The following is a 22,667-nucleotide window of genomic DNA, read 5'->3' as shown; positions in this document are numbered from 1 at the left end:
AAAGAAAATGGTTTCCAAAGACGCACTGCAGCACGAGCCATCTTTATAATGCCTGCAACAGTCAAAAGAGGACTCAGGAATTTCAAAGGTTTTTGAGTAAGGAAAACTTTAAGAATTACCTTAATCTTGGAAACAATATGAAAAGCAAATAGGGTGGTCTAAATAACAGTGATGACCACATCAAATGTGTTCTCTGATTTGTGCTCAAGAATCTACACACAGTAGGTACTTTGGAAGTGATTCACAAAATGAATGAGTATCTAAGAATAATTGCCAGTGCAATTCATAAGTGAAAACTGGGTCCTCTTACATGGATTGTGGATGCAAAGGTACAGTCGCTTTCTTTTTCCAGAGAAGAAAGAATTCATGATGCTAGAAGTAAGAGGTTGAACTTCTAAGTACTGCCTCTTCACTCCAGCATGTTATTTTAGAGAGACCCTTTTTTTAAGTGCCTTAAATGTATTTCTTTATCAAAGCTCATTCTTCAGTGCTGAAAATGACATATTTCTATTCACTGAACATGTTAAATTCAGAAGGCTTATTGAGTTTATGTATATAAACATGTACATTATATTCCAGACATACCATTTTCCCAGATTTAGTTGCCTGATGATTAGCAGACTTAAATATTTTTTATAAATATGGCAATATTTCTGGTTAACTTACAGGTTGAAAGAGCATTAAAAGATAAGAAATTGCTTATATTCATTTTCCCATTTACTGTTAAAAGTCTAGTGCTTATTAACACTATCCATATTTTGCAGATTTTTTCCCCACTTTTCCTTACTCTTTTGACAAATTAATGGCACAAGTAAACAAACAAACAAACAAAAAACCTCAAACATAACATATCAGGAACTATAGAGTTAAAGTGCTGTTTGAGTTTTTGAAGAGTTAGTGGGCAGGTATTCCAATTCACTGTAGCTGTAATAGAGGGTAATGTCACTTTAAGACGTGTGATACTTTACAGAGGAGGGATGTATTGAAACAGTCTACTGCTTCTTACAGCACCGTATAGCAGTCTTGCTCCTACATTTTTCTGCCTTACTCTGCCCTGAATGCACTAGAGTGAAGATAGTTCTTCATTACCTATAAACTGATTCTCATCAGGAAACTGCACATTATCTCACCATCACTTCAAAAGTCTCATCAGGCAGAGGTGACGCCAGGAGATCATTTAAAGGTGAAAATGACAAGGTTTCCACCCCTTAAACCTTGGCTACTTTTCTGACAATACTGTGTGAATGAGCCCGATGTCTTCGTCACTGTGGAAATAACATTGGAAGAGAAAAACTTATTATTTTTTTAATCCTGATAAAGAAGATTATTGGGAAGCCTTTTATTTATTTAAAAAAAAATTTAATCTTGAATTATGGCACGAATGGATTTTAAAAAGTGTTAGAGCTTTCCAATGAACACTACTAGAGTACTCTGCTCTTGGCTGGATTTTTCAGGTAAGAAGCCTTTTTAAGGATTTAAGATTGAGAAAGCAGATGTGTAACCTATTCAGTCATATCTTGAGAACTATGTGTGACTAGATACATTATTGAGGGGGGCACCAATTAACATTAAGAAAATCACTTAGTGAGTGAGCAATAAAAGTGATCTAGAGGAATCATAGAGATAATGCTGAGAATTAAAGAAAGTTAGACTTAAAAAAGGCAGAAAGGAAATACTGAAAATATCAAATCACAGCAATCTTTTTTTGAGTGCTCAGATCTATGTGGGTGAAGACATGAAAGAGAAAACAGTCATTGAAAAACTGTTAAGTTTTGATTGTGACTATCTTTTCTCAGTCTTTTATAAGTTCGGATGAATTCCTAGTGCATTTTAACTGAAATTCACAAGCAGTTAATGCATGCCATAGTCACCTCTTTTTGTCTTTCTATAATTTGCAGGGTGTTTTAAAAAGACTCCCAAATGCATTCATTTTAGTTTTTATAGGAGGGGTGTTGATATTTATCTCTACTGAAGGAAATTCATTTATGTTATCCTTATAGTTCTGAAGACAATGAAGCCAAATCTGTTGTATACAAAAGTAAACAGTGGGCAGTGAAACTAATTACAAAGTGAATAGTCCATCTGAATCATAGACTGGGGCATGAAAGGCACCATGCTGTTGAAAATAATGTTTTCCTACTTTGCACTTAATTATGGTTGTCACCATTTGTCTATTATAATCCTAAAAAGACTATATCCCTTCCTAAAGACTATATCCCTTTTCTAAAGTCTACAAATTATCCTGGAGTATATCCGTACACATACAGAGATGTAAACACATATGTGAAATGTGTATTTTTGCTTTCTGAACATCAGTTTTTAAAAAGAGTACTCAAAAGTCACAAGGGGCGATCACTAGTGAGTTTTAAACGTATAGTTTTAAATGTATAGTTAGAATACCCAAAGTATTTTATGACTTATCAGAAAAGATGGAAGGAAGGAAGGTAGGAAGGAAGGAAGGGAGGGAGGGAGGGAGGGAGGGAGGAAGAAAGGAAAGAAGAGAGGGAGGGAAGAAAGAAGGAAGAAAAATAGTTGCAAAGCTTTCTTTAAGAGAAAAGCAAGTACTTAGCTGGATTCTTGTACAGAAATTGCTTCCATATCACTGGCTGAGTAAGGACGATGCTTTAAGTTTGATTAATCTGGCAATATGAAGTGAAGCATAAGGTGTTGTTTGAGAAATTGGACAATATGTAGTGCAGTTGAGCTTTTGTAGCGCCTAAGATTCTTATAGGTGTAGATAAGACTGTCAAAGTTTCAGAGTCTGAGAAAAGATGTGTGTTCATCCATAAATACACACACCACCTGTATATGCATATTCATTAACACTGTACAACACATGCCACAAAGGGATTTTAGGAAGTAAAGCACCACAGCAAATTATGTCTCACTCTAGGACAGAAGAATAGATATGGCATCTGAAACTCATTCTGGCTAAAGACAATTCTTTATGATTTTAAATCCAGCCAAAAAGACTGGTTCTATCAGGAGATTACAACATGTCTCTGAGAAATGATTACTTAGTTTAGAAGACAGCATTGTGATTAAAAATTCATGACTGTAGAATTAAAAAAAAATACACTCTTTCCTTCCAGACTTATGTCAGACTTGCAATGAAGTTAAAATGAACAGGAGTATGCAGCTTTTCAATGCCTGGGATAACTATAGCTTAAAGATCATTGTGTAAAACAGGATGTTTAGTCAGGATGCAATGTGTTAAACTGCCTCATTGATAGTCAAAAACTTTATTTTTGTATTTTGGCAGTCCTTGGAGTATAGTTTTGCAGGGTTGGAAAAAATGAATTGATGATCTCTTGGAGAGTGTTTTCCCTCAATTTCACTTCTAGGCATGACCTCTCCTGGGTCATTAATTCTAGCCAGCAAAGCAGCAAAGGGAAATGGCATTTGAGACCCCCCCTCTGTCATCAGGAGCACTGACTGTGTTAGGGGTTTGAAGCCAGAGGTAATCCTTCTCGTCTAATGTCTTTTTAGAGAATGGCAATGGTCTCTGCGATGTCTTGGATCCTTTATTTGTGGATAAGTGCTTGTGCAATGCTGCTCTGCCATGGATCCCTTCAGCACACTTTCCAGCAGCACCACCTGCACAGACCAGGTAAGTGAGGCAGCTCTAAAGCAGCCTCTGGTCTCTTTGCTGTCTCCTGAACAGATGGTTGAATGCAAGTGCTACAGTGTGGGCAGCTTGCCTCTGAATTCCAAGATATATTGTTGGCTAGATCCTTTGGGGAAAGAGTGTGGGGGGGGGTGGGAGGGGGCAGGGGAAAGTTATTAAAATGCCCTGGAGGTTTTTCTAGTAACTTCTCAGAAAAGGTGGTTTTCTTTGAGAGTCCTCCCACTCTTTCCATACACCTTAGAAAGTATAAGTCATGTTTTTGGATACTTTGGCTAGTAGAGAAATAGTCTGAAAAAGGCAGAATAACTCAAGACTTGAATTTTTATGGAGGCAAAAACACAATTTTTGCAATCAATTAATTAAACAATGTGTCTATATTCTTGGGATACATTTGTGTTTAAAATAGATGCCATGATTTTGTTGTATATTTGGTTAAGGAGTGTGTGTGTGTGTGTGTGTGTGTGTGTGTGCAAAGTAGTTTATGAACAAAAATGAAATGAAAAAGTAACTTACTATTTATGGTCTGGTTTAATCTGTCTTCTTTCTTTCACTTTCTGTCCTTCCAATATGTTCCATGGGTTTTTATTGTTTTCCCTTGTGCTCTGGATAGTTTCAGGGACACATTTCTTTAGCCTGATTCACATCTTCACTTCCTAACCCCCACCCCCACCCCCATAAATTTTAAGTTCCGAATGCATTTTGCTTTCAGTTCAAAATCTAATGTTTACCCGTACATAGTCTCACTGGAGTCTTCCAGTTCGGCTGTCTTTCCCCTTTCCTCATTGGAAAGATAATTTTCCATTTAGCTTCAGTCTTTGCTTCCTCCTTGCTCCACCTTCACAGCCCCACCCTCACATTCGGACTCTCCAGCTCCCTTTGCCAAGTCCTGCTTTGGGGACCAGTGGCTCGCCCAAGCTTCAGCTTCTCAGTCCTCCATCTAAATCTCTTGCTGGCTTCTTTCCATCCTCCCGGTTTCCTCCAGCTGCGAGGTCCAGTGTCTACGTGTCTCTGCCTCTTTCAGGCTCCGCAGCCAGCCTGGGCACTGATCCTGAGGCTCTTCCTTATAGTCCAACAGCAGCACCTCCTGGGGTGGGAGGGGGCCTCTGCTTGTTCCTTCCCAGGCTCTGCAGATAGGTGGTGAGCAAGATGAAAAGAGTAATGCAGTCCGGGTTCTCCAGCGCACCAAGCTGCAAGCGAGGGAGCGAGGGAGCCTGCCTGCCTGCTGACTGCTGGATCCCGGGCCACCCGGGGAGGAGAGATGGATTAGGGGAAGCCTGAGTTTGAGCTTGAGGCTGAGGCTGGAGGCTGCCTCTGGGTTCCGGCCACCCTCATTCCCCATGCCTACAGTCAGGAAGGCGAGGGGCCTCTAGTGCCCTTGCAGGTGGGCATAGAAACCGCTCTGTCTGTTGCTACTGCGCGATTGATTGTACTGCTGCTGCTTGGTGTTTCCTCAACTTGGAGTTGGCGCTGCCAGAGTCTGAGGCTTCGGGGTCATAGACCCTGAAAACAAACGTGGGTTTTGGAATCTCCACATTAACATTTGACTGGTTATGCAGTGTTACAGTTAATGCGGGAAGAATACATTGCTTGTGATTCCTAATTAGAATTCATAACAAAAAACGATGATGAATTCTCTAGACATCCTCTCAAGCTTAATTCACATTATTTGACTTACTCTTAATTAAAGTAGGCGAACGCCCAGTTACCCCCTCCTCCCCAACCCACTCGCTGTGACCTTTTGCCAGGAGACTGAAGTTCTGAGGAATAGAGAACACTTAGCTAACAGCTAATTTTACTGCAGAGCCTGTTACCCAACGAGTTATAATACCTCTCTGTGCGTAAAAAAAAAAAACAAAACATGCCAGTAGACGATCTGAGGTCCTTCTTTGTGTAATTTGTAAAAATCTTTAGATCATATTCATACCGGGCTTTGTCAGAGCCACAGCTGATGAAAATCGGTCGTGGCAGAACTGATGAGCTGTCCCACGAAGTGGCAGAACTCAGGGCTGGCTATCATCTTTGTCACATAGCATCAGTGACATGACCTTGAACAAATCATTTTTCTTCTCTGAGTCCCATTTCTCATATGAGGAATATTGTGGCTGTGTAAATAAAATGATCTTGTGTGTGCTTTGTAAACTGTAAAGTTCCTTATAGATGCCACCAATAACTGACATCTTGCTTTCGAGACTAACTATATGTCCCATAGATGTTGAATGCATGGAATTTTACTATCCACAGCAAGTACAGCCAACAATCCTCATAGATAAGACAGAATCTTTGTTTTTATTCTTGCTGTTATTTATTTTTGATCCTAATATCTGCATAGAATATTCTAGCAAACACTGTGTGTCTAATTTTACACTCTATGTAAATAGTCAAATAGAGTTTGCAATGAGATTTCACTTAGACTGTCTTTACTAGTCAGTTAACATATTCTTCTCTTCTAGCGTTTGCCAAGTTAACATATGAGGAGTGGTATCTCTCTCCCTCTCTCTCTCTCTCTCTCTCTGTGTGTGTGTGTGTGTGTGTGTGTGTGTGTGTGTGTGTAAGGCTTTGGCTATGCTACTTGTACTAAGTAAACTGACTTAGTCTTAGGAGGCTTATTGTCAAAATAGTATTAATTTAAAATTGAAAACCACATTGCTAGATACTAACTGAAGTTAATTTCAGTGTTTTCCCCATTGTTTACCCTTAGAAATGTCTTATTACCTCCAATGCATGGTTGATCTGTATGTCAGATACCCCAAGAAACTGTAGCACTGAAACCAGTTTCAAACCCAAGTGCTTATACTTTTGAGATCCATTTCAGATTTGCTGATGAAATGAAAAAAAACTATAAATGCTCATTTCTAGATGCAGAAAGATTAAAATGATATTAAACTGAAGGTCCAACAGTTCGATGTAATACATTTATTCAACTTTGTGTGTGTGCGTGTGTGTGTGCGCGCGCGTGCACTTTCAACAATAGCAGAAAAGATTAAAGCGATAGATCATGGATATAGCAATAGTCAGGATGATTTTAGTTAGAATATAATCTTCAATAAAACCTTCTGTTTTGATAGTAAGAGCAAATATATATATTTTTTTCATGAGGGTTGTGATGTTTCCCTTTGTGAGTCTTCAATCTTCAGGGACACTGATGAAATGTGTATGAAAATAAGAGGGAAATCAGGGCCAGTTATTTGTGACAACCCATTCTTAAATGAGCAAATAAATAAATAAATTGCTGGGATAAATGAGCAAAAAGGAAAAACATAATCTCATTTTCTCAAATAGGTTAAAACAAGTGACATGATGAGAAAAAATGAGACACCAGCAGACCCTGAGCTTTGCCACATTTGCCTAAGCTTGAAAAATCGCCTCTTTTCTCAAGCAGGAGCAGGGCAGACACTGCGTGCATACCAAGTACCTAGGAAATGTGAAAAATGACAAATCTTTAACTTGGAGCCCCGAATGGAGGGAGAGTGAAGGCTTTACAGCTGCCTCCTCACCTACTTAGGAATTGCTGCCACCCTCTCCCCACCCCCAACACACACACCACCACCAGCCACTTACAGGCAGCTTTGCTGTTCCCTACGCAGTAAGATTGATGGTGCGCCAATACCAAGTAGCCAATTTCGGTCTCTCAAGAAATAATCCACTATACTGACAGATGAGTGGAATTTGACGTGATGTCCCCGAGTTCAGCCTGTGTGTACCTGGATGGCACCAGCCAGCCAGGACCCTTTAGGGGAAATAGTTAGGTATTCGGACCAATTTCTGCTGTCAAAACATGAAATGGGGACAGTGTTTTTCTGAGGTTGTGAATTTGTGATTTGTCTTTGCAACACAGTGGGTTTGTACACAAACAGAATGAGGATTTGTTAACTAGAAAATTGACTGATTTTAATGCATTTCCCTGCAGTCCCTAAGTACTTCCTGTTTTTCATAATTATAGTATTAGGAATGTGCCATTTATTTTCAGTCACTTACTAGTTAAGGAAGCTTAAAACAGTCAATCAAATAAAATTGAATTTTATTTTATTTTTATATTTTACTTATTTATTAATGTGAAACATAGGAAGAGAGAGAAAGAACCAGGCATCACCCTGGTACATATACTGCCGGGGATCAAACTCAGGACCTCATGCTTGAGAGTCCGATGCTTGATCCACCGTGCCACCTCCTGGACCACAAAAGTGAATTTTAAAATAACACAAATGAGTAAAATTTACTACAGATTAACAGATTTATAATTTGAATAATTTAGTATTTGACTAAATCAAGTATTTAATTTGGAAACAATATAGGTTACTGCAATAATTTGAAGTATACTTACCCCCCCATGTTTATACAATAAAGCATAGAGAGAATATATTTTTCAGGAGGAAGACTAAGCAATGAATACCCAAAGAGATGTTTCATTGCTTCAGGTAATTAATACAGATAGCTTAAACTCTTGATAATCACTAACAGTTGATAACAGGTTAAGATTGAGATTGAATGGTTTGCTAGATATAACTTTCTAATTTAGTATTCGTTTTTTTTCTCCTTACGGATATTTGAGTTATGATTGGCTACTTAATTGTGTGTGTGTGCGTGTGTGTGTGTGTGTGTGTGTGTGTGTGTGTATGAGAGAGAGAGAAAGAATCAGAGGAAAGGATTGTCCTTGAAACTTAATACAGTATGGATTATTTCAAAATACCTCAGTGAATAAAGATCCTTAGGATTTTTTAGTAATCTAAAATTATAAAGACAAATTGAATGAGACAAGAAGTTATAAGTGCCTAATGAATCATTTATTCTTGAATTGCTACCAGCTTATTGATAGAAGTATGTGGAAATGATATATGAAAAGATTACTAGACATATAATTACTTAGGTAATTTATATTTGACCTGATTAAAAGCTATATTAGGCAAATGATCATTTGGAAGTATTCCTTTATGCTTTAATTATTACATATTAGATATTGCTATCCATTTTAAAAAGTGATTTTTTTTGATAAAATATTATGAAGCATTCTGGTCTGTCTTATACTTTTGTGATTTAATATTACATATGAAAACTGACTAAGAAGTGTTCCTTATAGCACCAATTTGCATTACAGCAAACTTATTTCATAATTGTAATATAAAATAAGTAGTGAATAGCAGTTGCTTGGTATTGTCGGTTTTTTTTTTCAAGAATGCATACCAGTACTGGATTGCTAAGTATGGTGAATTGACCTAAGGATTAGAGCAGACAGCATGTTATTTAGTGTAAGCTGGTGCTGGTGATAATCCATTGATCATCTGATTGATGATACTGACTTCATCCTAGAATCAGAGTATATCTATGTACCCATTGGTAAGATTCCCAAAATACCAAAAGTGAGTGCAGATTCAAATAAATATTTCTTCTCATTACCAATGTATTTAAATGAGAATTATTCGAGGGCCATATACTGTTACTTATGTAAGTGTAAGTCTATGCCTTTAATTCACAATTATGAAAAATAGGTATTATACCATGCTACAAACAGATTTTTTTTTTTGAAATTTTGCTAATGAACATTAAGCTTCAGTTGCTAATTTATCAACTTTTAAGATGGAAAATTGGACTCTTTTTAAAACTTCTTTAATTTTAAATTATAAGAAAAGTGAAAATGTGGGTATATAAATCAGTATACCATTTTTCTTTATAACAATTTAGCAATATAACCCAGAAAGCAAAATGTGCAAATCTGGACTCAACTTTATCTCTAAATACTTATTATAAGAAAATGATTGTATAGTCATAAAAGATGTATTTTTCTATTTTTTATTTGTGGTTAATAGTGAGTTACAGTATACAATGTATAGTTCCACATATACACCACATCCTCCACTAGCCTTCTGTGTTCTCACACTCCCTTCTCCCCAAGATAACCACCAGACTTCTCAAAAGTCTTAGAAACAGTTTGCTTGAATGTGTGTGTATGTGTGTTTGTGTGTGTGTGTTGTTTTGCAAGTTCATGTGTATCAGTTCTCTAGATTCCACATATGAGTGAAACCATTTGGTTGTTGTCTTTCTTCTCTACTTATTTCACTAAGGATAACCACTTCTAGTTCCATCCAAAAATAGATGTATTGTAACTGTAAATAATTAGAAGGAAATTTAATCTCCACCAAAATGGGATCGGTAGAAGCAATTCATATATACACTAGTGGAATTCAAAGCAGCTATTGTAAAAGATAGATATGCTTATATGTAGAGTGTGGAGAAGTGCCTGGTATACTGTTAAATGAACAAAACATGAAACAGAATGCTCAGTCTCAAAATAATTCTAAAGAAGGACCGGGAAGATAGCATAATGGTTAAGCTCTGAGGTCCTCGGTTCAAGCTCTCGCATCACCATAAGCCAGACTTGAGCATTGCTCCAGTAAATAAAATAAAATAAAATAAAATAAAATAAAATAATTTTGGAGAGAGAAATGCCTGTATGTGCCTAAGACATATCAAATAGGATATAAATACCCTTAATACTGTGGTAGTTAAACTATTGGAAGGACTAGAATGACTTGGAATTTTTATCTCTATATTTCTTTATTTTGGAATTAATTTGTTTATGGGTAAATAATTTTTTAAAAAATTAAAAAGCTTGCATTATGAGTGATAGAAAGTTTTATGGTAAAACTTTAAATATATCAATGTTTCTTTCTAGTCTTAGGGACTAAGTATTGAGAGTTTTATGGTAATGTTCTCTGTTAAAGAAAAAATTGGAAAAATACCACAGGACCCTTTTCCTTCTAAGAACATTGATTCAACCAGATATCTACGTCTGTATTTCTTGTTGCACAGATTATAGTTCCCTTGTGATGTTGTTTAGTAAAAAGCTATTAACTGTTGGGAAAGCTCTCTGTTTTTTTTTTTTCTTGGAGATTGACAGTGCATATAAGTATATGGAATTTCTAGGGAGATCTTCATATGAGAAACATGATAGCATTTAACCCTATTCTTTTCTTCTGCATTTCTATCCAGTCATCTTTGTGGAGCAACACTATTCATGTATTTGTCAGAAAGTGTGAGTTAAGATAATTCTGAAATCCTATGATACTCATATTTTCATCTCTTCTAATAAAAAGCTTAATATCTAACAGCTGTTCAACTATTTGTTAAATTTATTATGTAACCAATTCAATTATCAAGTAAACTATTAGGGAAAAAAGAATCATTTGTTTTGGGGGAAGTCTTAAACTCTTCCTTACTTGCTGCTATTTGTGTGTGTGTATGCATATATGCACCGTGTATCTCTCTTTGTGTTTATAATTTGGAGATATCTTAAATACTGAATGATACAAACATTAAATTGTGAGCATAACATATGCATGGACGTACACATGCTTGAATATGTGCAATGTTGTTATTCAGTATTTGATAGTTGCTTCTTGTATTAAATTAATGTGAAGAGTAAAAACCCTAAGGCTTTCAGCTACAGTACGAATGGCATTTTCTATGGACTTAGAAAAAGGGGGTCAGGTGGTGGTGCATCCAGTTCAGTGCACACATTACCATGTACAAGGACTTGGGATTCGAAACCCTACTCCCCACGTGCAGAGGGGGTATGTCAAGAGCAGCAAAGCAGCTTGCAGGTATCTATTTTTCTCCTCTTCTCTCTCTCAATTTCCCCTCTCAATTTCTCTTTGTATTATCAGATAAAAAAATAAAAAGGGGGATGGATTCATAGGGCTGGCACTAAGCCCCAATAATAATCCTGGAGGCAAAAAAAAAAAAGTAAAGAAATCTTTAGAAGAATGGTCTTGAGAAGCTCGAGTGGAAACTTCACTTAGAAAATAAAGGCCATCTGCTTTCTGGTTTTTATTTTTTTCTGCAAGAGAAAAATTCACTTTATTTTTTTTTCTAGCAGAGAGAAAATAACACTAGACAAACAAATTTTACCTTTATAGTAAAGAGAAGATGGAATTTTATGTTAACAATTGGCAGGCACTAATTGAATTCTCCATAGATAATGTCCTCACTTAGGGAACCCTGTTGATTCACTCCCCTTTCCTGACTTTACTTACTTATTATTGATTTTTTTTTTTTAGTGATTTAATAATGACTGACAAGATTGTGGGATAAGAGGGGTACAAATTCCACACAATTCCCACCACCAGAGTTCCATATCCCATTGCTTTCATTGGAAGCTTCCCTATTCTTTATTCCTCTGGGAGTATGGGCCCAAGATCATTATGGGGTACACAAAGTGGAAGGTCTGGCTTCTGTAATTGTGTCTCCACCGGACATGGGCACTGGCAGGTCAATCCATACTCCCAGCCTGTTTCTGTCTTTCCCAAAGCAGGGCTCCAGGACACATTGATGAGGTCGTCTTCCCAGGGAAGTCAGGTTGACATCATGGCAGCATCTGCAACTTGGTGGGTGAAAAGTATTGAGATATAAAACAGAACCTAAATATAATAAGCAGGAACCTAAAGATAAGAATATAACAGGTGAGATTTGAGGTCTTTGTGTTGGAAGACACTATGAAGTCTATTTTAGGTATATTCCAAGGGGCCCATGACTTTACTAAATTTTTCCTGAGCTGGACAGTTATCATGCAGGTGACTTCCCTGACTTTATATAATAAAAATACAGAGGAGGAAAGCAAAAAAGGCATTATAAGAGTGATTTTTCTCTCAGTGGATAGATAGTATGATAAGTGCTGTGCCTACTCATTAAGACAATCCTTCCTCCTTTCTGGAATGGAGTCAGACCAAACTTTACTATATGTGAATCTAGAAATGAGAAACACTGTTTACATTTTCAGTCAAGGTCATTAATGTGCTGCTGTGGTTATCTCTATTTGCCATAACCATGGCCTATTATACCTTCCCTACTATATTACTCAAGAATAAATCCAGGTTAACTGAATTAATATACTTCCGTAGGAATATCTGATTCCCTACTCATATCACTGAGTTATGTGCTAGAAAGTGAATACAGAAGTACATCTTCCAGACTTATATATGTTAATCATAGAGAAGGAGGAACAGACTTCCATTGTTCCTGAAATTGACAAGATACTGTGGCTCAGACTTTCTACTGGATAAAGGCCCAATAGATATTTTATGATCATGTACTTCATAGTGCATAAAAATGTAAATGCTTGGGAGTCGGGTGGTAGCACAGCGGGTTAAGTGTACGTGGCACGAAACTCAAGGGCTGGCATAAGGATCCTGGTTTGAGCCCCCTGCTCTCAACCTGCAGGGGAGTCGCTTCAGAAGCAGTGAAGCAGGTCTGTAGGTGTCTGTCTTTCTCTTCCCCTCTCTGTCTTTCCCTCCTCTCTCCATTTCTCTCTGTCCTATCCAACAACGACAACATCAATAACAACAATAATAATTACAATAAAAAACAAGGGCAACAAAAGGGAATAAATAAATAAATATTAAAAATGTAAACGCTGACTGGAAATCACCACACCAAATCTTTATATAATACATAATAGTGAGAAGAGAGCAATAAAGTAGGAGTAAGTCATTAGAGATGAGAGGTTTAGAAAAAAATCAACAATTTTTATGTTCTCAGAGAGTGTGATCCATGCATTCACAACCAGTATGTCCTACCAGATAGTGAGGCTTTAAAATATTAACTTTGTCTGCTCAGTAAGGAAAATTAAGTACAAATTATCTTTATAATAAAAATAAAGTTTTCTGCTAAAGCTACTGAAAACTTCATGGGATGATTTCATAACTGGATAAAGCAAATACCTACATAGACCAGCAGGTCTGTTAGAAAAGTGAGTGAAGCAGCCAGGGACAACAGAGTAAAGTGCTGAAAACTGTGGCAACTGAAGAGCATATGCACATGTAGAGGTCACAGCATACCTTCAACTACATCAGAGATGACCAAGGAACCCTATTGTTCAAGGTAGACCAGAAGTCTATAATTTTATGTATATTGTTTTCATAGCAGGTGCGTCAAAGAAAACTTGACTCAGGGTTATATTCCCACCTACAGGCTGTCAGTGTGTGACTACAGACAAAGGTTATATCCAGTGCTAGCATATCATGATTTCTAATGAATTTACCAAGTGTTCATTCTTAACCAAGTAGATTGGAGAGAGATGAAGGCTGTGGGGTCAAATATTTTTGTTTTTTAACTTTTTTCCTTTATTGGGGGATTAATGTTTTACAGTCGACAGTAAATACAATAGTTTGTATATACATAACATTTCTCAGTTTTCCATATAACAATACAACCTCCACTAGGTCCTCTGCCATACTTTTCCAGGACCTGTACTCCCCCACCACTCACCCCAGAGTCTCTTCCTTTGATGCAATACACCAACCCCAGTCTAGGTTCTGCTTAGTGTTTTCTCTCCTCACTTGTTTTTCAACTTCTGCCTGTGAGTGAGATCATCCCATATTATTTTTTCTGACTTATCTCATTTAACATGATTTCTTCAAGCTCCATCCAAGATGGGATGAAAACAGTTAAATTACCATTTTTAATAGCTGAGTAGTATTCCATTGTGTATATAGACCACAACTTGCTCAGCCACTCATCTGTTGTTGGACATCTGGGTTGCTTCTAGGTTTTGGCTATTACAAATTGTGTTGCTATGAGTATGAGTATACACAAATCCATTTTAAAATTTTTTCACTTGTTCTTTTTTAAATCTGTTTTGTCCTGCTTTAAAAGTTTGCCCACAAATTTAGAATTATAAATAATATGCTAAAATGCTGTCATTATTATTATTATTAGCTTTATGACTCACTTCTATTGCTAAAGATCTTGTAAGCAAACAACATTTATGTACTTGGCAGTAATATACACAGTAGAGTGCACGTATTATAATGCTCAACTATTTGGGTTTAAGCTCAGGGTCCCCACCCACAGGGGAAGCTTCAAGAATGGTGAAGCAGTACTGTAGATATCCTATTCCCCTTCTCCTCTTCCTCCTCCCTCCATCCTTCCTCCTCCTCCTTCCTCCTACTCCTTTTCTTCTCATCTCTCTATTTCTTCTTCTCTCTCTCAGCCTTCCTCTCGATTCCTCACTGTCTCCATTAGAAAAAGGGAAAAGTGAAAAAAAAAAGTGACTGTTAAGAGCAGAGAAATGTCAAGCAGTCACTGAGCCCCACAGATAATCCTGGTGGCAACAGAAAATTAAAAATAATTATATTATGAATCAAATGAGTTAAACAGAGATCTCATTTGAATCTTAGTTGAAAATGTGAATTTTCCTTTATAGTAATTTTTAAAGACTAGTAATCTGTAATTATAACAAAACAGGGAATACCAGGTCTCAAATATGCTTATACGAAACCCTTATTTAATACTTTATTAAAGTTCTCAAAATCTAGTTTGAAGTCCACTAGTGAAATATCAATTTATCTTGAAACAAAAGTTACCTTCCCCACTTTGGGCAAATGATCTAAGATTCAATACATACTCATTTCATATGTGAGAACAGACTGTTTGTTAGTACACCAACTGAGTCATTCTACCAGAAATTACATATAACTAAACCTTATTGGGCTTCCCTAATTTAATATTCTACTAAGAAAACTGCTAGTTCTTAGAGAGAGAAAAAAAGTTCCTGCATACAAATAATTAGAATTCATGCAACTTGAATATAGGAATAATTTCTTAGTGCATCACAAGCCATGTTGGAGTTGATAGTGATTTTTACTTTTTGTGGCCTTTTAGTGACACATTAGTATTTGTTTAATTTTGTTATTACAATTAAGTCTGCTGTGGGATGTTTTGTTAACCCCATAGTCTATAGTGATGTATAGCTACATATTTTGTATTTTAAAAATTTGCTGGAGATTAGACTTTAAGACATTTATGAACCACAGTTGATTTATATCTTTTTTATTGTAAAACTTCTACAATAATCAATCACCCTTAAACCTATTTGTATGTTGACATTTGTAGACTGGCAATGCTTATGTACTTTGTATGACCCTGTGCAATGTAATTCTCCTGGTAGGTAACTTTTTGGGGGGCCTTTTTTTATGTCCATAGGATATTAGTTTATAATTTGTGTACATGTTAACAGTTTCATTTTATTTTACAAAAGTATTTAATGAGTTACAAATGTATCTTTCCAAGTATTTGTAACCTAGATGTCTTTCCACTATGAAGTAGGAATAGGTAAGAATTGGTGATTTTATCTCTTAAGTGTATAGTGGCTAAGAAAATTCCAACAGTATTGTTTTATGAGGAAATTGTAACTAGAGATTGGCCATTCATAGAACTTTGGATTAAAAAGTGTCACAGCAAAGAAATAGATTTGCAAAAATAAAAACAAATTCATAAAATAAAATGTTAAGATGCAAGACAGGAAACTTGCTATTTGGAAGCTTCCCAGATATTAAGTTGAATTGTTTTTGTAGCTTACATTCCTTTATGTGATGAAAATTCAAGATGACATGTATTGGACATGTTCTTGAAAAACTAGGTCACTGGGTGAAAATTTGTGGGGCAACATTTTTGACAGCTACTCCCAGGATTGTTTTAGATATAAGACTAGATTTATGGTGTACATGCTGCCAATCTCCAGTCCTCTATCTATCAAAGACCTAGGTAATCAATCACAGTGATTCTTCCTTCAGAACCTAGACGTGGCTTCAGAATCTTTCTCAGTCCTTCTCGAGGCACTGCTGATTAATTGATTGACCCTGGAATATAAGTTGAGAGCCTTGGACCAAGGCCACTGTGGGTTAAGTGACTGACATGTCCAAAATTTCTTTCCTGTATAAAATATTCCTGGAAACTTGTCATTAAAATAATAAGAAATCGAAGCAACATCATCATTAAGTTTAAATAACTATACATGTCCGGTAACTAATATAAAAACTATTACGTCACTGGAAAGAGTTTGCTGACTTTAGAAAATTTTCCTATTTTGTTTTGATGACCTCCAGGAATTTACAGTTCCTTTCTCTATGTCTAAAATGTAAAAACTGCATCTGATCTGAACTCTCAGTGAGCAAAAATAAAATTTACTGTGTACAGTGGAGATTTGGGAATCCTCTTGAAGGGGGTGATTTTGTGGTTGGGCTTTACCTGTTGGCTGGAATATTTAAAAGCTGAACAGGAATTTGGGTGGCTGGTAGGGAAGAATCTATTGTGACTAAATCAATAAGACTTAGTGGCAGGAAAAGAAGATAAGACGGTATACTTGGAAAGCAGTAAACTCTAGACTAGTTAAAGAACTGTTATGCCTACTAAAGAGAAAGGAAGATTTCTTCTTTACTTCTATTTTTCTACATCAGGGCTACTTATCTATGACCATACAAGGAGAGCTTGGTAAATGGAATGAAAAAAAAAAAACAAAAAAAAAACAGAATCCACAACTCTAATCTTTACGGAAAGCAAGCATGTTAACTAATAAAAACGCTACAACTTTAGCTAGACTTTCTGAGTTCCATGAAGTTTTTCACACCTTCAAATTATTGCCTCCACCTTCTAATAAAGGACAAATTCACTATTGCTGATGTTGAGTCTTATAACTGTGATAATGCACATATCTAAGTCAAACCCTAAGGAGAATGGTGTTTATTCAGTTGTTTGACTTTAGTACTCCCCAGATATATTTATTAGTTATGCCAGGGATTGAACTTGGGGCCCCTTGCATACATACAGCAAGTTTATTGACCACTCACTAGACACAGAGATGTACACTTCCCTAATAATACTAGTGATGTCACTTTATTATGACCAATGATTTAACACTGTTTTCCCCATGAGATAGTAAACTGTGACAGGGTCAGGACCCCAGCAGTTTGGTAATGGATGGGCCAATGTCTGGCTTATGACAAGGGCCAAGGAAAGACTTAATGAGTTAGTGAATCACTTAAGCACTTGATGTTTCCCTGAATCTTCAGGATTAACTTATGAGATAGTACATCTTTCTGTTTCTATTGATGATGGGGGTGTTAAGGAATGATTGATTTGTTCAGTGTGGTCTTGGCTGGGAGGAGAAGTTAGGAATTCTGTTAGTCTTTGAATGACAGCTCCGCTTACTGGATCTTTGCTGTGAATAGGCTCTGATAGGGGCTGTTTATTGTGTTTATAATAGTACACTTGATCTGCCCCACAACCTTATATGGATATGGTGTACACCAATGGTCTGTTGCACAAGACACTGTGAAAAAACATGGATAATAATTAAAAACCCAAAGAAAATTTAGGTTATGTGCTGATTCCTAGTCACTCTTTCCATCACAACCAAATACTGATTTTAGTATGCACCACTTCAGGAATATCAGCAATCTCATCTTAGTCCATTTGAAATTGCAAAACAAATATCTATGTCGAGAGTTATTGTTCTACATTAGCAGTAACTGTGTCTTGGGTATTTAGCTTGACTATACCATGCAATAATTTTTAGTACTGTGACTGAATAATGCCTTCATCTTAAATTTTGCTGTGCAAACAGACCTGGCTAAGAACATGCTTTGTTTCCTCTTTGAAATAGCAGCACCTCGTTTTAAAGTGTTTCTTACAGTGCTATTGATAAAGAGTTTTAGATTTGAGTACCGTTTTTTTTTTTTTTGCTGCAGGCAGGGAAGCTGCAGCATAAGATAGATCTACATTTATTAGACTCAACCTGATTTTCTGTTTTACTTAAAATGGAGTTATAAATCATTCACACTGAAAAAGAGTCTTCTCTAACTGCAATTTAACTTTTGATAGGATTTTCTGGCATTTATCATATTGAGATTTTATAAATTATCTAGAATAATAATAAACTAATAATAAACTAATAATAAACTAATAATATAATAATATAAAATATAATAATAATAATAATAAACTGCAGCAAAGGTGGGCGCAAGGAATAACATCATTGCTAGACTGGCCAGCTCCTCATAGGGCGCGAGCGCTTCCACACTACGATCATCATCTCTGGCATTATGCTATTCCACTGCAGAATACTGTGCCCCAGTATGGTTCCGTAGCCCCCATGTCCACTTGGTCGATTCCAAATTATATTCCTCCATGAGGATAATTTCTGGAACCATCCGTTCCACCCCGGTTCCATGGCTGCCAGTTCTTAGCAACATCGCCCCGCCAGATATTCGTCGGGATGCGGCATCATCTAAGTTCATTTCCCACGTCTACGCTTGACTGGACCTGCCAATATACGCGGGTATCTTCGCCCACCCTGTCCAACGCTTGACGTCTCGTCACCCAATCTGGTCCCCTACGCCTACACTGAACTTCTCTGTTCCAGACTCTTGGAAACAGAGTTGGCAGTCAGCTGAGGTCAAGAACAAACACCTCATCACAGACCCCTGCAAGCGTCAACCCGACTTTGACCTAGCACGTTCTGATTGGGCCCTCCTCAATCGCTATCGAACAGGCCATGGCCGGTGCGCCGCTATGTTCCATCGCTGGGGAGCCAGAGACGACCCGAACGGCCCCTGCAGCTACAGACAGACTATGACCCACATAGTCAACGACTGCCACCTCTCCAGATTCAATGGAGGTCTCGAAACTTTACATGAGGCTCAACCTGACGCTGTTGACTGGCTACGGAAGAAGGGCAAACGCTGGAAGAAGAATCTAGAATATTATAAAGTAGGCTGACCTTTCTGGTTAAGCAATTTGATCATTTGCAGCAGTGTCTTTTGCTAAATAAAATATGTGATTTGCTGTCTTTCAGCTACAACTTACTAGGCCTGCACTCCAATAACATGTTAGGTAGAAGCTGCTTATGTAATCAGTGTGAAGTGTCCTTTTCCAATTCTCTGTTTCAAAATTATCCCTGTGACTAGTAGTGGCAATTTTTTTTGACACACAGCCTACTCTCTTTATGATCATGTTATTATAGACATTTCTAATCAGCTATGACACACTGTGTATTTGAATACAGATTCAACCTCTAAATCCAATCACTGAGCCATTACAAGAGATTGGAATGATTTGTAAACAAGCACAACAATTACCCCCAAAACAGTCATCAGTCATCACTCATCACTCATCACTCATTATATCAGATATTGTGTGGAGTGTCTTAACTGGACTTAGTGGTCAATTTTGAGATTGTTCACTTTTAGTCTAATTTGTTCTTTTTTATATATATTTTATTTATTTTCCCTTTTGTTGCCCTTGTTGTTTTTTTTATTGTTGTTGTAATTATTACTGTTGTTATTGACGCCGTCGTTGTTGGATAGGACAGAGAGAAATGGAAAGAGGTAGGGAAGACAGAGATAGGGAGAGAAAGATAGACATCTGCAGACCTGCTTCACTCCCTGTGAAGCGACTCCCCTATAGGTAGGGAGCCAGGGGCTTGAACCAGAATCCTTATGCCAGTCCTTGCTACGTGCGCTTAACCTGCTGCGCTACTGCCCGACTCCCCTAGTCTAAACTGTTCTTATGTGAGATTGATTTCCCACCTTGAGATAGAAAATGCCATTTGACAAATTAATACTTTTAAAGTAGCCACAAAATTCTTATTTATACCCCCCCCCCATACACACACACTGGAAGCAGGAATAGTGATAATATCTGTATATCTGTTCTATACTGTGTTGTCTACTCCTCCTCCTTTTTTTTTTTTTCTTCCAAGACAGGGCTCAGTGCCTGCACTATGAATTCACTTCTCCTAGTGGAAATCCTTTCCTTTTTTCTATATTTTATTTGATAGAACAGAGAGAAATTGAGAGGGTTGGGTGAGATAGGGAGAGAGAAAGATAAATACCTGCAGACCTGCTTCACCTCTAGTGAAGTGTCCCCGCTGCATGTGGGGAGTGGGGACTCAAACACAGGTCCCTGAATGGATCCTTGTATGGGTCCTTGCACGTAGTACTATGTGTGCTTAACCCAAAGTGCCATCACCTTGCCCCAGTTTGTGTAGTATTATTATGTAAATATGTGAATGCCCAAAGACAGTCCTACTGAATACTAACACATGCATTCATAGTAGTTTATTGTATAAAATGGTTATACAAGCCAAATTTACAAGTTGGACTTATTTATCTACTTTATGATCAGATCTGACTTCCTCTTATAATAAAATCTGTGTACTCAGCAGAAGCAAAATATAGAGACTTTTAAAGCTAATCTCTACTCTGGAATACATAATTGTTAGTTATGCGTTGTAAGTCAATGTGAACTATTATGTCCAACAGTATGTTAAATATGTAGTTACTGATGAAGATGCTCTAATTAATACTTATGGTAGAGTTTGTATGATACACAAATAAGGGAGTTTGGTTAAATACATTTGGCTAACTCTTTAGTGAACATCTCCAAAATTAGAATTGATGCTTTGTGGTTCTCTTAATAGATTATAACCCTATTATAATTTATAAAAGAAATGGCAAGCAACTAAAATCATATACAATGTGTTCATACGTCATGCATTTTCTCCATTAACAGTATTATTATATTTTTATTAACTTTATTAACAGTATTATTATATTTTTATTAACAGTATTATTATATTTTTATTAACAGTATTATTATATTAACAGTATTATTATATTTACATTAACAGTATTATTATATTTTAACAGTATTATTATATTAACAGTATTAACAGTATTATTATATTAACAGTATTATTATATTTTAACAGTATTATTATATTTTTAACAGTATTATTAACAGTATTATTATATTAACAGTATTATTAACAGTATTAACAGTATTATTATATTTTTATTAACTTTATTAGCTTTATTAGCCAGAAATTAAGAGGAAGGGGAGGTGATAGGGAGGGAGACAGAGAGACACCTGCATCCCTGCTTCACCACTTGTAAGGCTTTCCCCAGCAGGTGGGGACCGGGGGCTCGAACTTGGGTCCTTGTGCATTCCAATATATGCACTCAACCAGGTGCGCCACCACCCGGTCCCAACCGTATTATTCTTACCTATCGCCTGTTTATAATTTGGTCTAACTGCCAAAGGAGAAAAGCCAGACAACAGAGAAAACAAGATCCAAATGTCTATGCCTTCCAACCCGGGATAGTGTTAATATTCTTTCACTGTGCTCGTATGTATACTCCATGTTTTCTACTCTGAATACAAAATGATATCTTTCTATATTAGAAATTGCTTAAACAATATGCCTGTTATTTTGAGTTTTAGCAAAACAAAAATTCACAATATCAATGTTGAGTTTCTTATATTTTAGAACTCTGGGGAATTTGAGTTAGCGTAAAAGAATTGTCTATACCATTAGAAGTATGAATTAAACATATTATATGGTGATGATAAATTTGCAATTAGTGTTTCAGAGTCCCTTATAGACCATACACAATAGGCAAGGACTCTCTGTTGAAGAGGTCAAATCCTTATAGTGGCCTCACTGAGTTAAAGTTGGTAAAACTTTATTATCTGTTTTTACTGTCCTCATTAACATACTTTAAAAATGCTGTTAAGTATTTCTGGCAAGCAGAGCATTGAAATAATTTTACAGTAGGGTAAGGGATTTATTAATTATAATCTTTTCATGAGTCTATTTATATTCAGTTGTGACATTAATAGGTTGACAAAACACACTAGAGTTAATTGTATTTAATTAAATTGCTGAAAACAAGTAAGGGTAGTTTATTATTGTAAGCAGGAAGTTCTATTGATGTACTTGTTTATGTGAAAGAGATCTGCTTTAAAGTCTTTCTACTGGGTGTGGCATTATTCATGAACAGAAAAGCAGATAAAATGTTAATTCTGGGAAGTTGTCATTATAATGAAATACTTGGAGGAAGAAGCTCCAAATAGTATTTGTACTATTATTTTCAGTGTTGCTTAAATATGGTGAGATTCCCTCCAAGACATACATCCCTCTCTTCCTACTATTTTCTATGAGAAACTCTAGGATCATCTATTCCCTTTTCTTTCTTTGGAGATGTTACTTGCTCCGTTGGAAGCTTCCCTATTCTTTATCCCTCAGGGAGTATGGACTAAAGATCTTTATGGAGAGCAGAAGGTGGGAGGTCTGGCTTCTGTAATTGCTTCTCTGCTGGACATGGGTGTTATTACTAGCTTTTGAGTGAATGTGTGTCATCTGACCTAACTTCTCATTTGAGTGATGTGAAGCAAACCTTTGATGCTATGGAATTCTTCTCATTTTCCC

General features: G+C 36.6%; 1 protein-coding gene across 3 annotated transcripts in view; it reads left to right on the top strand.

The window, feature by feature from the left end:
- Window positions 1-1,212: 1,212 nt before the first annotated feature.
- Window positions 1,213-22,667, top strand: part of TAFA1 (TAFA chemokine like family member 1) — a 611,962-nt gene continuing 590,507 nt past the window's right edge. For all 3 annotated transcript variants that reach the window (XM_060202908.1, XM_060202909.1, XM_060202907.1), the window contains exons 1-2: window positions 1,213-1,454; window positions 3,490-3,610. In XM_060202908.1, coding sequence (XP_060058891.1) covers window positions 3,493-3,610 — 118 coding nt within the window. In that variant the 5' untranslated portion in view covers window positions 1,213-1,454; window positions 3,490-3,492. The remainder of the gene's footprint in view (window positions 1,455-3,489; window positions 3,611-22,667) is intronic.

This window comes from Erinaceus europaeus, chromosome 12, assembly GCF_950295315.1.
Source record: "Erinaceus europaeus chromosome 12, mEriEur2.1, whole genome shotgun sequence".
Classification (NCBI taxonomy): domain Eukaryota; kingdom Metazoa; phylum Chordata; class Mammalia; order Eulipotyphla; family Erinaceidae; genus Erinaceus; species Erinaceus europaeus.
The sequence above is the reverse complement of the archived record's forward strand: the minus strand, read 5'-3'. Positions and strand labels throughout refer to the sequence as shown.